General features: G+C 33.8%; 1 protein-coding gene across 1 annotated transcript in view; it reads right to left on the bottom strand.

Annotated features, from left to right (window-relative positions):
- Positions 1-17,451, bottom strand: part of R3HDM1 (R3H domain containing 1) — a 168,817-nt gene that overhangs the window by 41,538 nt on the left and 109,828 nt on the right. The window contains exons 19-20 of the mRNA XM_015596445.2: positions 3,241-3,395; positions 4-98 (exon numbers count right to left, since the gene is read on the bottom strand). Coding sequence (XP_015451931.1) covers positions 4-98; positions 3,241-3,395 — 250 coding nt within the window. The remainder of the gene's footprint in view (positions 1-3; positions 99-3,240; positions 3,396-17,451) is intronic.

Below are 17,451 nucleotides of genomic sequence, written 5' to 3'. Positions count from 1 at the left end.
GTTGTGGGCATAGATCCTTGATTAGATTGATTAGAGAAAATAACAGGCTGTTGATAAGTCTGATGGGCAATTCCTTGAGAACCTTGAGGCAGTGAAACCTAAAATTTGAAAGACAATTTAAAGGGAAAAAGGTTCTTCAAAACCTTGCCAATGTTAACGTCGCTAGTCTTCACAAGGCTTTTCAAGTATGAACAGTTAGGAATAAGCTAAAACTGCCGATAGGCTGTCCTGATAAGTGAGCCATAGAACTACCACATTATCTCTATGTTCTTTTCAGCTAGCTATTGTTTTTGGCTAGCATTTATCAATTTACAGTAGGTTAGCGGCATTAAATTATTTTTAAAAAGCTGCTATGACTTATGTCCCTAAGTAAAAGCTATTTTAAAAAAGAAACTTTCAAACTAAGGATACCATTTGACATACTAAGTAAAATCCAGTTACGGCACTAGTAAGGTATACTGGATTGGAAAAAGTGTCACCTTTGAAGCTTAAGATATCTAGATGTGATATCAGCTTCATTACTTTACTATCTATGTGACATTGGGCAAATGACTTAACTATCCTGATGTCCTTTAGTTCCTTATCTGAAAAAATAGAATGCCAACTCCATCTCAGGGGAGGTATTATCTTTATTATAATCTCCATTTACAGGTTCTAGCACAGTAGGCATTTGGTGAACAGTGGATCTTTCAATTCTCTGTTTTCTATATCATCTACATAGAAGCCACAAGAACATTATGGATTCTTCTTTTCTGTATTTCAATTCTATAGTTTCTATAGTCTCTAAAACAGAAACCACATAGGCATAATGGATTCTTAATTTACAAATGTGCCACAACGTTACAGTCAAATTAGAGTGATTCTGGTAAATAAAGCCAATATAATAAATCTTCTGATGATTATAATGATGATGTTAGCAATAGCAGTAGCAATGATAATATTAGTAATAGTGATGACAATGAAAGTCAGCATTACTGAGTACTTACTACCATATTCAGGACTTGTTCTAAACATGTTATATGTATTATTACACCAAGTCTTCCTAACAACCCTAATAAGATACTTTTATCATACCTGTTTTATAGGTGGGGAAACTTCAGTTAAGTAACTTGCCCAAGGATGTATAGCTAGTAAGTAAGTAAATCAGGATTCGAACCCATGCTCTCTGGCTCTAATCACATCACTATTCTCTATATCTGGGCCCCGTGATTAACTTTCCAGTCTTGCCTATCTAGCATATTTCTGAAATGTAACTAGTCCTTTCAAAACACACAGTAATCTATTAATTACTGTCAATTTGGCTCAATTATTGCAAAGAGAAAATTACTGGTTTGATGTATCCAACTCTGTATAACACAATATAGTTCAGTCTTTTTGTCTACTTGAGGCAATGTAACATTCTGAGATTATTATTTCTGCCCGTATCTACATATATATAGATATATGAAAAATGACAGCTCAATCTAGATGACTGAAGCTACAGAATAAATGTGTAACTAGTGGTAAAGAAAAAAAACAAAAATGAAAGAGGGTACAGTACTTGAGAATGTACAGCCACAGGATACACTCTACCGAGGACAGATGATTTTTCTGGCTTATTTTCTAGATAACAGTTTATCACTATCCAGTTTATCTATCAAATGTAGAAGGAAATATAAAGCAGGCTGTCATTTATTGCTTGTCAGAGCAATACTTCTCCCATTCATTCACCCAGTGTGAGGATTACATGAAATACCTTGAGAAAATAATTTATAGCTTATAAAAAAGCATGCTATAGAAATTATAACTGTTTTGGAAGCATTTTCAATATCTAGCTCCATTTTTAAAAATGATACTAACAGGGTTGTAATTCATTTAAAAATTATACTTCTTGCACTAGACTATGAGCCACTAAAGGTTAAAGGTAGTTCTTATTTAAATAATGCCTGGGCATCTTATCTAATAGAAGCTCAATGTACTAGATTAGGTAGCATGACCAGGGTTCTTGAGAAGGGAGAGTTCCTGGCATGGTACTGATCCTGTTTAACGTCTAGCTGTGGAGGAAGTAGGGGATGGGCAGTCTCATGTACCTAGGCTCACATACAGAAGATAAGGAGTTAAAAGCAAGGGGGATGTGAGAGAAAGATGTGAAATCTGGTTTCATGATGTATCTTTTCTTTTTTCCTTATTTGCTTTCTATAATAAAGGGACTTCGAAACTAGACATACCCTTAGTGCTTAAAAAAAGAGTCCTTAACAATTCCACATTTTACATTTTAATTTCAATTTTAATTTTCTGGAATTAAATGGAATATGCTAGCACTTGTGCTCATCTACTTCTCCATCTCCATTATTCACCAATTTATGCACATAATTTTCTTTTAAGAGCAGTTAAAGGTTTATATCTTCCAAGAAGACCTCTATATTAAGTCCCTAATCTCTTCATGACTGTATTTCATAATTCCTTCAGTTATTGGTCTGTATACTATCACTAATTATGTTTAGATAAAATATATGAACATTTATCTTCCCAGCTAGACTGTTTTTACCTAGCTGAGATGAATGAAAATGGTCTTTGGATTTCTTAACATTAGAAAATCATGAGACTAATAAAACAAACCCACTCACAACTTATTCCAGAAAGATGAAGGTTAAACAAATTTTTGAAAATGTGCCATATTATACTAAAGAACTCTGACTCATTTATGAAACAATAGGCATTTCTACTTTAGAACTATAAATTAAAATCCATGTCATCTTTAATACATGACACGTCATTCCTTTTTTGAGATTTAAGTGGGGGAAAAATCAGTTCCAGCATGGGAAACTGCATCATCTTCTCCACCTTAGAAACACTGATTTATAGTCTGTGCTCTGTCTCACTATATCAAATACCTACCTCCACCTCCATTTTCTCTCCCATTCCACTTTCTCCTCAAAAAAAGACTTTCTAAAGGAGCTGAATCATAGAACGAGACACTTGCTTACATACTTATATATTTGGAAACAGAAACAATGCCAGACAAAATTTACTTGCCAACATCAATGTGGTTCAGATATTTTTTCTAAAAATTAATGAAGAGAATGACTAAAGTAATAAAATGAGGATAAAACAAATCTGCTATGACTAATAAAACTGTTAAGACTATAAAGTTATGTATTATAGAGCATTATTTCTATTGAAAGAAGAGAGAAGATGCATTATAACTATACATTTATTTAAAATCATCTCTACCCTAAGTAGGTGAGAGGGACAACATACCTGATATGATGGCACTGAAGGATAGGGGATGACCACTCCTTGAATCTGATTTCCAATGCCGTTTGGTTGGCCACCAACGAGGCTTTGACTCTGGGGTTGCTGAACTCCAACTATTCCTTGGTAGTTTTGTTGCTGGTTGGGCATAACTTGGTAACCTGTAATGGCACAATGAGTTAAATCCTGCTTTGAATTAAATTTATTTTATCTAATAGGATATTTTTGTATTCAGAACACAAGTACTTTGTGTTCTAAAATGACAGAATTTTGTTTAAACAGCAAATCTCAAAAAACTCTTTATTATGAAACCTAACATTTAAAAGGTTTACTATGTAGGTAACCCAAGTCAATTTTTCTCTCATAAAACACATTCCAATATAAACTGTGTACAAAGATGTCCTCTGCAGTTGAGGAAATTTATGGCGTCAGAGATTTGGGTTACACAGATAATTACTTTTTAGTATGTTTTACCATCTACTATGACAACTAGTTTCTGGGGACCAGGACTGGCTACAGAATTTGGGAGTACAGTGAAACAGGAAAATGCAGGGCCTCTTGTTAAAAAACTGTTGAAAATTTAGAGTTGGTATTAGAACATTACACCAAGCATGTTGGTAATGTAAGTCGTCAATTTTAAGAATATAAATTTACTTTTATCAACTGAATTTATTAGTTATTTAAATGAGAATCCACAATGATAAGTTTGAGTAGTCAGTGTGAATTATATTTTGTCTCTTGATCCTAAGAAGATTCCTTAAGGTAAGCCAATTAGTTCAAAACTTAAGTAACGTACTAGAAGCTACAATAAATCTTTAAAAAGAAAAGAAACCAGATAAAAATAAATAACTAATTTTCTAGCTTCAGGGTATTCAAAAAGTAACAAAGATGAACCATACTATGGCACTGTCTATACAGACTTCCAAAACTAAACGTCAGTGAAATGATTTCTCTGATAACATCATAAACATACTTTGCTATCTTATAAATATCGGTTTTCATTTTCATCCTTATCAATCCCTAAAGAAAGAGAAATGGCAAAGATCTCATCTCAGGTATTGATTGTAGATAATAGCATCACTGTAGCTGCCAGGAAGCCTTAATGATTCTGCTTAATGATTAAATAATTGAATAAAATCTAGCATCACCTTTCTCTAAAGACATAAAGACAAAGTATATCTGTGTACTTTGCAACTTATTAACAACAACAAAGTAGAAATCCAGTTATAGTGAATGCTTTAATAGTGAAGGGTTTTATAAAATAATGGTATTTGTCTGGCAACATTGCTTTATGGCTATGTTTTCAAATGACCTCTCACCAATCTAACTTTGTACAACGAAAATGTATATTCTAATCCTTATCTGTAATAAAAGTGATTGATAATATGCTGTACTTTAGACCATTTTCCCTGTGAATGTCCTAAAACAACTTAAACTTGTAGGCAGATAAAAGATGAAGTGGAAGAAACTTCTTGCTCATTAGTAAAATAATTAATACTTAACGCTATTTTCAGTTTATCAAATGACAAGTATTTTGAATTTATAACCTAAATTCCAAATACTATCAAAAAGTAGTTAGACATTTCTACCCCTAGGAAAATAAGAGGCAGGAGTGAAAATGGGATGTGAATATAAGATATTTTGTGTTGGAAATGCCACCTCTGAATACATACACACACATCCCCAAGCGTATATTCCAGTATTAGAATTTGGGCTCAGTTCTTTATAGACTGGGAAAGTAACTTCTTATAATGGACTCGTCAGAGTTATAGTCCACTAAAATTAAAAAAGAAAAAATGTGGACACCTGGCAGAATTCACTGTAACATAATCTGACTTAAAATACCTAGACTTAAATAGTCACACCCCCCTAAGAAACTTCAAATGTTTTTCATATTACTTTTGTAGTTTATTCACAATATAGTCAACGTTATAAGTTGCTTTGAAAGATAATCATTAAAAAAACAATTTATGCACAAAAGTGGTTCTGATTTTCTTTAAATTTACAAATTTTTGGAGATTCACCTAAAGAGGCTTACTGCCTAAAATTCTTATGAAAAAAAAGTTGGAAAGAAAATTTTCAATAATAGCTATAGAGTTCATATCACAGAGTTCTAATGTAGGGTCATTTGGACCATAGACTTTGCATCAGTAATTTTGCAACACTATTTTAGATTACTTAATTTAACCTAATTTCCATTAATATTCATGACTACTAATGGAGATACGCACATACCTTCACACAAAAATCGTGTACATTTCGAAAAAATGTGACAACATGAATTCTAAAACATCTGACACTAGCACCTTGTCATTTGTTAGAGAGAGTAGTAAAAAAGATGCTGTGAGTCCAGGATGTGTGTGGAGGATGATATAAAGATAAGTAAGACATGGAATCTATCTTGAAATTAGGCATTGTTAGCTATGACACCATATCAGAACAGCAGAATAAATAGGATCTTATGAAAATGAGAGAGAAATCAGTCCTGTCTGATATTCACAGAGGTAGTGACCTTTGAGCCTGAACTTAAATAAAAACATCTAGAAAAAGTAAAAAGTGGATAATATGTTTCAGGAATAGGGAACAGACGGGAGTGGCTGGTTATAGTATGTAAAGTGAAAAGTAGATGAAGGCAGAATAGAATCCAGGTGGAGAATCAAAGATTTTACAAGTATTAGAGCAGGGAGAATTAACCAGAAGTTCTAGATTTTAAAGATTGCGAAAGCAGAAAAACTATTAGTACTTCATTTAGAAGTAGCATAAATAAGTTGGGAACATGACCTTAAATAATAGTGAAGCTTTAAAACTAAGAATGCTAAGCACTTAAAAAAAGTCTCTCCCTTAAGAAACTCCCTTATTAATCATCTCATAATTTTTGTTTATTGCCCTATTTTTTAATTTTTCAGTTATAGCTGACATTCAATATTATTTTATATTAGTTTCAAGTGAATAGCATAGTGGTTAGACATTTATATAATTTACGAAGTGATCCCCTCAATTAGATGAATACCCACCTGGTACTATACAGTTATTGCAATTACTGACTATATTCCCTATGCTGTTCTTTACATTCCCATGATGATTTTCTAACTACCAATTTGTACTTTATCCCTTCGGCTTTTCACCTAGACCCCCAAACCCCTTCCCATCTGGCAACAATTAATTTGTTCTCTATATCTGTTAAGTTTGTTTCTGTTTTATATATTTTTTTAGATTCCACATATAGGTGAAATCATATATGGTATTTGTTTTTCTCTGACTTATTTCACTTAGCATAATACCCTCTAGGTCCATCCGTGTTGTTGTAAATGGTAAGATTTCACTTTTTTTAATGGTTAATATCCCATTGTATAAAGGTACTGCTCTTCTTTATCCAATAGTCTATTGATGGGCACTTAGGTTGCTTCCATATCTTGGCTATTATAAATAGTGCTGCAGTTAACACAGGGGTGCACAGATCTCTTCAAATTAGTGTTTTTTGGATAAATACTCAGAAGTGAGATTGCTGGGTCATAAGGCAGTTCTATTTCTAATTTTTTGAGGAACTTCCATACTGTTTTCCATAGGGCTGTGCTAATTTGCAGTCCCACCAACAGTGCCTGAGGGTTCCCTTTTCTCCACATCCTCGCTAACCCTTGTTTACTGATTTATTGTTGATAGCCATTTTGTCAGGTATGAGGTAATATCACATTGTGGTTTTAACTTGCATTTCTCTGATGATTAGTGATGTTGAACACCTTTTCATATATGTATTGGCCATCTGTATGTCCTCTTTGGAGAAATGCCTATTCAGGTCCTCTGCCCATTTTTTAACTGGGTAATTCTTTTGGTGTTGAGTTGTATGAGTTATTTATAAATTTTGGATATTAATCTCTTATCAGATGTATCAGTGGTGACTATCTTCTCCCATTCAGTGGACTGTCTTTTTGTTTTGTTGATGGTTTCCTTTGCTGTGCAAAAAAACTGTTAGTTTGATGTAATTCCATGTGTTTATTATTTCTTTTGTTTTTCTTGCCTGAAGAGATATATTTGAAAAAATATTACCATGAGCAATGTTAGAGAGTTTACAGCCTATGTTTTCTTCTAGGAGTTTTATGTTTTTGGGTCTTACATTTAAATCTTTAATCCATTTTGAGTTCATTCTTGTATATGGTGTACGGTGGTCCAGTTTCACTTTTTTGCAAGTCTGTTCAGTTTTCCCAACACCATTTACTGAATAGATTGTAAATTCTTGCCTCCTCTGTCATATATTAAATGACCATATAAGCATGAGTTTATGTCTGGGATCTCTATTCTCTTCCAATATAATCTGTGTTTGTTTTAATGCCAGTGACATGCTGTTTTGATTAGTATGGCCTTGTAGTGTAGTTTGATATCAGGTAGCGTGATACCTCCAACTTTGTTCCTCTTTCTCAAAATTGCCATGGCTATTCGGGTTCTTTTATAGTTCCATATAAATTTTAGGATTATTTCTTCTAGTTCTGTGAAAAATGCCATTGGTATTTTGATAAGGATTGCACTGAATCTATAGATTGCTTTGGGAAGTAGAGACATTTTAATGATGTTAATTCTTCTATCCATGAGCACAGTATATGCTTCCATTTATTTATATCTTCTTCAATTTCTTTCATCAATGTCTTATAATTATCCGAGTACAGGTCTTTTACCTCAGTGGTCCCCAATTCCCGGGCCATGGAGCGGTACTGGTCTGTGGCCTGTTAGGAACTGGGCTGCATAGCAGAAGGTGAGCAGCAGGCCAGTGAGCAAAGCTTCATTTGTATGTGCAGCCACTCCCCAGCACTAGCATCACTGCCTCGGCTCCACCTTAGATCAAGCAGGCATTAGATTCTCACAGAAGGTTGAACCCTATTGTGAACTGTGCATGTGAGGGATCTAGGCTGCGTGCTCCTTATGAGAATCTAATGCCTGATGATCTGAAGTGGAGCTGAGGCAGTGATGCCAGAGCTGGGGAGCAGCTGCAAATACAGATTAACATTAGCAGAGAGGTCTGACTAAACAGAGACCATAATAAATCAATTGCTTGCAGACATATCAAAACCCTATCAGAGAATGGCAAGTGACAATTAAGCTGCATCTGGTGGCAGGCTTTATAGTGGCAGGCTTTATAGTGGCAGGTACTTCAATTGTACAGCCGCATCTAGTGGCAGGCTTTAAGTCAGAATTTGACACTGTACCATTTCCATCCATGCCTTTTTCCCATACTGCGTGCTTGTCTCAGTCACAATTTTGGTAAGCCCACAAGCTAACTCTAGATAAAATGAGTGAAAAACAAACATCTCTGGAGAGCTTCTTTGAAAAAGGAGAAATATCCAATAATGAGGCAGAAGATTCTAAGACCACCAACAAAAAGAAAGCTGCACTTAAAAGAAAACACCAAGAGTCCTACTTAAATTATAGGTTATTTGCAACAGGTGATTCACATTCTCCAAGACCACTTTGTATAATATGTGGTGACTGGCTATCTAACAAAGCCATGAAACTTTCAAAACTGTTTTGCCACATGGAGACCAAGCACCCTGCATTAAAAGACAAGCCTTTGGAGTTTTCAAAAGAAAAAAACGTGAACACGAAAAACAGAAGCAATTATTGAAGGCTACTATTTCATCAAATGTGTCTACTCTAAGAGCATCATTCTTAGTGGCTAACCGCATTGCTAAAGCTCAGAAGCCCTTTACTAAAGGTGACAAGTTGATCCTGCCTGCTGATAAGGACATTTGTCATGAACTTGTAGGAAAGGCTGCAGTTCAAAGGTGGCATGTGTTCCTCTTTCAGCTAGCGCTATAACTAGATGAATTGATGAAATAGTAGAGGAGACTGAGGCACAATTGTTAGAGAAGATTAATGAGTAACCATGGTATGCAATACAGGTTGAGGGGTGCACAATAAATGTAAAGTGTTTGAATCATCCTCAAACCACTCCTTCCCCACCCAGTCCATAGAACAATTGTCTTCCACGAAACAGGTCCCTGGTGCCAAAAGATTGGGGAATGGTTTTACGTTAAATTTATTCCTAGGTATTTTATTTTTTTGAATGCAGTGATAAATGGGATTGTTTTCTTAATTTTACTTTCTCAAAGTTCATCATTGGTGTATAAAAATGCAACCAACTTTTGAATATTAATTTTGTATCCTGCTACTTAACTGAATTCATTTATTAGTTCTAACAGTTTCTTTTTTGGTGTGGAATTGTTAGAGTTTTCATTATCTGGTATCAGATCGTTTGTAAAGAATGAGTTTTACTTCTTCCTTTCCAATTCAGATGTCTTTTATTTTTTTCTTGTTGGATTGCTGTGGCTAGGATGTCCAACACTATGTCAAATGAAGTAGTGAAACTGGACATCCATATCTCCTTATTGTTCTTAAAGTAAAATGCTTTTAGCTTTCCATGGTTGAGTATTATGTTAGCTGTGGGTTTATCATATACGGCTTCTATTATGTTGAGGTAAGTTCCCTCTATTCCCACTTTGCTGAGAGTTTTTTATCATAAATGGATGCTGAATTTTGTCAAACCCCTTTTCTACATCTATTGATGTGATCATATAATTTTTATTTCTTATTTTGTTTATGTGATGTATCATGTTGATTTGCAGATATTGAACCAACCTTGCATCCCAGGAATAAATCCCACTTGATCATGGTGTACATGATCTTTTTAATGTCTTGCTGAATTCGATTTGATAATATTTTTTTGAGAATTTTTGCATCTATCTTCACCAGGGATATTAGCTTATATATATATGTATATTTTTTATAGTGCCTTTGGTTTTGGAATAAGGGTAATGGTGGCCTCATAGGATGTACCCAGGAGCCTTCCAGCCTCTTAAACATTTTGGAATACTTTGAGAATAGGTGTTAATTCTTCTTTGACTCTTTGGTAAAATTCACCCATGAAACCATCCGGTCTAAGACTTTTGTTTGGTAGTTTTTTGATTATTGATTCAATTTTGTCTGCAGTAATTGGTCTGTTCAAATTTTCTGATTCTTCTTGATTCAGTCTTGGAAGATTATATGTCTCTAGGAATTTATGCATTTCTTCCAGGTTGTCCAAGTTGACATATAATTGCTCACAATACTTTCTTATAATCCTTTGTATTTCTGTGGTGTCAGTTGTCACTTCTCACTCCTGATTTAATTTATTTAAATCTTGTCTTTTTTTGATGAGTTTGATTAAAGGTTTATCAATTTTGTTTGCTTTTAAAGAACCAGTTCTTGCTTTCATTGATCTTTTATAGTTAAATTTATAGTACTTTTTAGGCTTTTTTTGTTTACTTCCATTCTGATCTTTATTATTTTCTCCCTTCTACTCACTTGGGCTTTGTTTTCTCTTTTTCTACTTCCTTTAAGTGTAAAGTTAGATTGTTTACTTGAGATTTTTCTTGTTTCTTAAGGTAGGCCTGTATTGCTAAGAATTTCCATCTTAGAATTGCTTTTGTTGTGGGTCATTGTGTTTTCATTTTCACTTGTCTCAAGGTAACTTTTAATTTCTTCTTTCATCTCATTGTTAACCTATTTATTGTTTAATACATAACTTAGTTTCCATGTGTTTGTGTATTTTTCCATTTTTTTTCTTTTAATAGATTTTTAATTTCATACCATTATGGTTGGAGAAGACTCCTGATATGATTTCAATCTTCTGAAGTTTATTGAGACTTTTTTGTGGCCTAACATGTGGTCTCTCTGGTAAAAAGTTACATGAGCACTTGAAAAGAATATATATTCTGGTGCTTTGGGGTAAAATAATGTTTTAAAAATATCAATTAAATCCAGCTGCTCTAGTGTGTTATATGAGGATGCTGTTTCCTTGTTGGTTTTCTGTCTGGAAGATCTGTCCATTGGTGTCAATGAAGAGTTAAAGTCCCCCACTATCCCTGTATTACTGTTGATCTCTTCCTTCATTGCTTTATTCTACATCTCTTAAAACTCTACAGGTAATATAAAATTCTTATTAATTTTTCTCTCATGGTTTGTGTATGCCTAAACAAACTAAAATGGTGTGCTTTTTAAGGGTAAAATTAGAAAGTTTAACATTGTCTCCATTAAAAAAAACACACACCCAAACCTCTATAAGCTATGACACAGCTAAGCCAAAAAAGCAGGCACTCGATATTTATACTCACTAAATAAATAATAGGGAAAAACTCTCTTAACATAATGGAATCAAAATAATACATGCTTCTACACAGAACCAGGAGCTTACTATGTGCTGACAGGCTGACTGAGAATGGCCAGTTTTCCAATGTCCACATTTAGTTGAATGGCTTCTGAGAGCAAAACTAAAGTTTTAAGGTAACATATTTATAATAAGGTTAAACACACTAACTACCTTAATGCTAAGAATACAAATCACCTGTCTGGAATTCATGGCTCATTCCATTAAGCTTTTCACTGAAAAATGCATAGCAGTTGAATTATAGATTTCATGTAATTAACCTCAAAGTGCTTATTTGATAAGGAAGAACACAGAAGTATTTTAGTTCATATCTAAAATGTAAAGCTTGAAATGAAGTTTTATTTGAACATTTCTGAAAAAACTAGACATTAAAATCCTTTAAAAAAAGCTTTATTTGACTATAAAATAGGTTTTCATGGATGAAAATTTGAATACAAAAAAGAGAAACATTTAACCTCAAATTCCTATGCCTTTTTGTTTAGAATACGACATAATTTTCATTTCTTCGATGGCACAACAAGGTAATATTAGTAGCTAAATTTACATGACATTTATTAGGTTTCAGGCACCGTTCTAAGCACTTTACACATGCTAGCTCATTTAATGTCATCAATCTCATGAAATAGGTACAATTATTCCCATTTTTCAGATGAAGAAACAAAAGCACAGAGAGGTTCATACCTTGTCCAAAGTCACCAGCTGGTAAGTGTTGTAGCTAGGATTTGCATACAGCAGTCTGATTCTAAACTTTACCTTTCTCAGGGACAAATGTTGAAGTAGAAAGAATATTCCAGGAATACTGCTCAAATAAGCAGAACACTAAACACCTGGCTCCTTTCCATTTCCTGAGAATTTTCATTAACGAAAACTTTTACTGTACTTTAACACATCTAAGTCTTAAGAAAAATTTAATTATAGGAAAACAGAGAATTAGTGTAAATAATCAACCAGGAAACTTCTGTTCATTTGAACTGAAGATTATTTGTGAGTATAAGCAATCCAAATTAAGAATCAGAGTGAAAGGTTGTTGAGCAGTTAGTCCAGATGGTAGCTATATGAACTTGGGCACTGAAAAAAGACCAGGTGTCAAAGAGTTTACATGATCAGTCAATAATATCCTCTTCCTGGGAAGGACTCTCTCCTTCACTTGTTTTGCCCACTCCCAAGATACACTGTGATGCCTGCATTTCAAGGTTACACTTGCTTGCCCTATTATAATTAGATTTCATGTGGGGGAAGAGGAGGCTCAAATGGTGGCGTATTTCAGGTTCCATGTCCCTTGGTCTGTCTCTCTAACACCCTAAGTATTTCCATGTCAATCTCCAATGTTCCTCTTTGGGTTTTAGCTTTGCTATTTTGCCTCAAAGAATGTCCTTGCTCAAAATGTATATTCTGTTGCCATATCCCACAAGAGATTTTTCTCTAGCAGAATTTTCATATATTTGGCTTTCTTTTTCGCAAAGATGAGTTGCTTTGCCTAGAGGTCAGACTTTACCCAGTGGGGCAATGCCAACTTTAACTTGGACACATTGTGTATGAGGGGTATGTTCTGTATCATGGGTGAAGTCTTGAAGTTCTTGTGAAGCAATGGCTCTTTTCTATACACTGAGTAGCTTTACATTCATTTTTATATTCGAGGCAGGAAAACCCCCTTGATTTGACCCACAGTGATCAGGAAGCTGTTAGAGCCTGATGAATCTTTCTAAGGTTATCACAGATTTTTTGTTAAAAAGCATCATTTAACGTTTGATGCTCTGTATGACTGGTACCCCAGAAGGAAAATTCTACTGGCATTAGGACAGGTACCAAAACTGTTTTTTTCCAGAAGTCAAGATGATATGGTTCATCATTTATTCTAATAATTATTACAAACAAACAACAACCTATTAACTGTTACAAAATATATAATTTTGGAGTATACTCTCTGAAGAGCAGAATATTAAAAGATGCAATAAGATTATTAGAATTTTTCAATTTATATAAAACCATGGGATCTATGTTGGTTAAAGTTACTATAATCATAAGCAAAACTAGAAATATTCAGTTGGAAAGCGCTAAAAACCCCCAAATATCCGGAACACTATTCTACTAATCCATTTAAAGATAGGAAGAACCTTACTATTGTCTATGTAAGACAAAATCATTAATAATTTATTAGCTACAGAAATAAAGGGTCACCTAATGACAAGCATGCCTTAATAAAATTTATGCATACTTCCTTAACAAAGTTTATATCTTAAGGAAGTGTTCATGTTATTTACAAAATCCTCTGAACCTGTGTTTGAACATTCAGGATGCTGAGCATCAATTGTTACAGAACAGCACTTAAGAGAAGTGGCATGGTGGTTCAGGTTCTTTATCTAATTATTCAGACAAAGAAAAAAGAAGTCGTGATAGTTTCAAAAGTATAGTTTGAAGACTGCCAAGTATGAGAAAAAAATCCAATGATCTGGAAAAGACGGAGAAGGTTGAAGATTAGGAAGGATGAAGCAGATTCCTAGAGAATGAAAAGTATCATTACGTTTAAAAAATACTACCAGAAGAGATCCCCAGTATCCTGATGCTCACTATACCACCAACTTGGCTACTACCTAAATTATTCTTTCTTCAATAAAAAGTGTTTCAGTATATCAGAATAATACAAAAAAAATCCTTCCTGTGATATATCTGGATTTAACCTAGAAGCTAGGGGGAAACAAGTTATCTTTTACAGAAATTTGTGTCAATATTGTGGAAAAGCATCTGTTTTGTAATGTAAGCAATGCCTATTTGAGTGATATCAAACAAGACAATAAATGTCCAGATCTCAATATAGGTGTTATTTAATACTGCCATTCTCCTTTGTTAAAAGACTGCACTGTTCCAATATTATTCCATTTCTTCCAGCACTTTCAGAGAAAAGCACAATCGATTCTGCAAGCTGAGAGAACTAGGACAATATAAACTGATGGCTCAGGCACTTCCCTGGAGGGCTCTAAAGAATATTCTATTTTTAACTCTCACTTCAACAGAGAACAAGAAGGAAATATAGTGTTCAGCAGAAAAGTATTGCCAAGCCTGTAACAGGCTGGCTTTATTTTATATAGGTGATCTGAACAAGTATTTATGTTAAAGGAAAGCATTCTTAATGCAGATTAGATATAATCAGAAAGAAAATACAAAGAACTGAAGAACTGCTTAGTTAGAATAGTCATAAATCTAAGATTCATTTAATAGTATTATTAAATTTTTTCGAGACCAACTTGTATAGCAGACACACTGTGAGGGCAGGTTTTTGTTTTTATTTTGATGAGCCATTTTGCTAACTCGAACTTTATTGCTAACTAGGTATTTACAAGACAATTTAGAATAATTGTTTCCATATCATCTAAATCTCAAGTTTGTAATCCTGGTCTATCTTACGTCTGGTGGCCCTATTTTAGTGAGCAGATAAGTTCAATTAACGATAGCCCCTTAGGTGAATTTGGAAGAAGACATAGTTGGCAGCACACCTTCACTATTCTTTCTCCTCTATCACCCTCTGCTCTCCTACTTCTATGCCTGAAATAAACATAAATACAAACACACACAAAAAACAAATCTAATACAAACAGCCACCTAGAAGTTAAGGCTCACAGCTATTTAAATGACAGTCCTATGGAAGAGTATACAACTCAAGGAAATCTATGGGTACTTACCAGGCACATTTGGCTCCAGATTTCAGTGGCGGCAGGTTAATGGAGAAGGGAAAAGGGAAATAGGTGGATTTGTAGGTGTTATACAGTGTCTGAATCTGTGCTGGTCACACAATACTAAGAAATGCTCACGGAATCAATGAAAAAACAAGGATAATCAGGGCCAACAACCTAGTAATATAAATACAAAATTCCTATTACTCTACTTGAAAGTTGTCAGTAAAGAAATTGACTTTGTGCCTAGAGCTCCTATTTGACATAGCTAAATCCTTTATCAATATCAGCTTTCCCCTGCTTATCCAATAATGGCCTTTCTTCCTTGCTTTCATTTTATATCCCAGTTACTTTTAAATTTGCACCCTGCAAATGTTGCCAATATTCTGTGCATCTTACAGACTGTTTATCCTAAAATGTTCCTCCTACAGTGTAGTTCATCAAGACCCTACCATAGTCTACTGGTAATAAAGCTTAATCAGTCTGGAACCACATGGCTCTGACTTATTTGAAAAGGTAAGACTGAAGATATAATACACTGATATTCCTTGAATTTATCAACTAGTTGCAAAACTAAAATGATATCTAGTTTTACAGAGTCATTTTGCTCCCTACATGCATATAATATCACAGTTTGGAGAAAAAAAAAAACTGAATTATATCCTTGGGCAGAGCCCAAGTAGCTGCAAATACTTTCAGGTATCTTATTTGATGGCATGCTTTTATGCATAATAATATTCCTAAAAAGTTAAGTAGCAATAGTTATGTAGCAAATACAAAAAAAAAAAAAAGATGTATTTGACTTTTGCTAATGAGTTTGGCATACTTAAGACATCAAAATTTTAGGAAAAGCTCCAACCAAAATCAATCTGCCATCCAAATCTGTTTCGAAAAAGAAGTTAATGCAAGAGCTTTCATAAATTTTTAAAAGGTAATTTACATTAAGCCAAGGTTGTCATTCAAATTTAATCTCTATTGCTGAGTATGATGCATGATTAAAAGCCATTACAATTAATGGAAAATATAAGCAAATGTTAATACCTTAATACAGCATTAAAAAAGAAAAAAAGAAAAAAAAAAAAAAGCAGTGGAAACCTGAGTAAAAAGAAGCCAGGAAGCAGCTGAAAAAGAGACCGGTTCACTGTGAGAAATGTAAACCTCTCAGACAGTGCTACGGCCCCGAATCCAACAGCTCAAGAACAAGGCCAATTATTGCAAAATATTAAACATATATGGTGAAGGTGCAAACTTTTCAAAAGAGTCATAAGAATGAATGAAAGCAGCTACACAGAAAACAGCCAGGGCTTTGAAAACCTAAAATCCTTGCTATGACTACTACCTGCAGGAAAGGTTTCTTTATAGTATACCAAGCTCTTTACACGTAGTATACTTTATAGCATTCAAGCTGTAAGTTTTATGATAAAGGGTTAAGATAACAAATCCTTATTACTGCAACTGGTAAGTAACCAGATCTTCTGAAATTGTTGTTTATATGACTCCAGTTCTTGACAGTAAGTAACTAAACTATGGTAAACCAATTCTCCAATATTCTATCTTTCTGAACTAGAAATGACTCATATAAGAGAGACACATAAAATCAAGGAATTTTAGGGTACACAGAGGCTTCGACAGACAATACAGTAAAATTCTCTTACTTTGAAAGTTAGTACACTGAAACACAGCTTTAAATGATACACTTAACACTAGTAAAAACAAATAAAGGTTCTCAGGATTTGACTTCTATGTTTTCTTTCACGTTATACAATACATTATCTGAAAAGCCTTATGTAGCCAGAATTTCTTTTGTGGATAGGGGTTGACTCAACCTTGTTTTAAATTAAATGTTTTTAGTTTCATATTTAAATAAAAGATTTGTATATTCATTCCTTCCAGTAATGTTAGTACTGATTTCAATTTAGTTCCCACAAGAGACTCAAGGTTTACTGTCAAAGAAAACCAATAACTATTGTGGTCCTCTGACATACGCATAGATGAAAGACCAAAGAATTTTATCCTTGAGATATTTCCCCAACTTCCTCATTGCTCCCAGAAGGGAAAATAAAAGAAAATCCTATATTTTATTGTTCATACCCTCCCTGGTCTTAGAATACTTGATTCGATGGGTTTGTTAACTGAGGGCAAAATTTATTTAAATTCATATACAAATATTTAAAAAATTCTTTGTGCTTTAGTGAAGAAAAATTATTCCAAATCTATCAATGCTTTAATTATTTGGTTGAATAATTAGTTTCACCTTTTTACATAATAGAAAATAATATGCTTGACTAAATGTTGTTTGACAAGACAAAAATATAAGATGTGAAAATTTCTACTTTTAATCAGATTGAGAGAGTAGAA

This window comes from Pteropus alecto, unplaced genomic scaffold (assembly GCF_000325575.1).
Source record: "Pteropus alecto unplaced genomic scaffold, ASM32557v1 scaffold3, whole genome shotgun sequence".
Taxonomy (NCBI): Eukaryota; Metazoa; Chordata; class Mammalia; order Chiroptera; family Pteropodidae; genus Pteropus; species Pteropus alecto.
The sequence above is the reverse complement of the archived record's forward strand: the minus strand, read 5'-3'. Positions and strand labels throughout refer to the sequence as shown.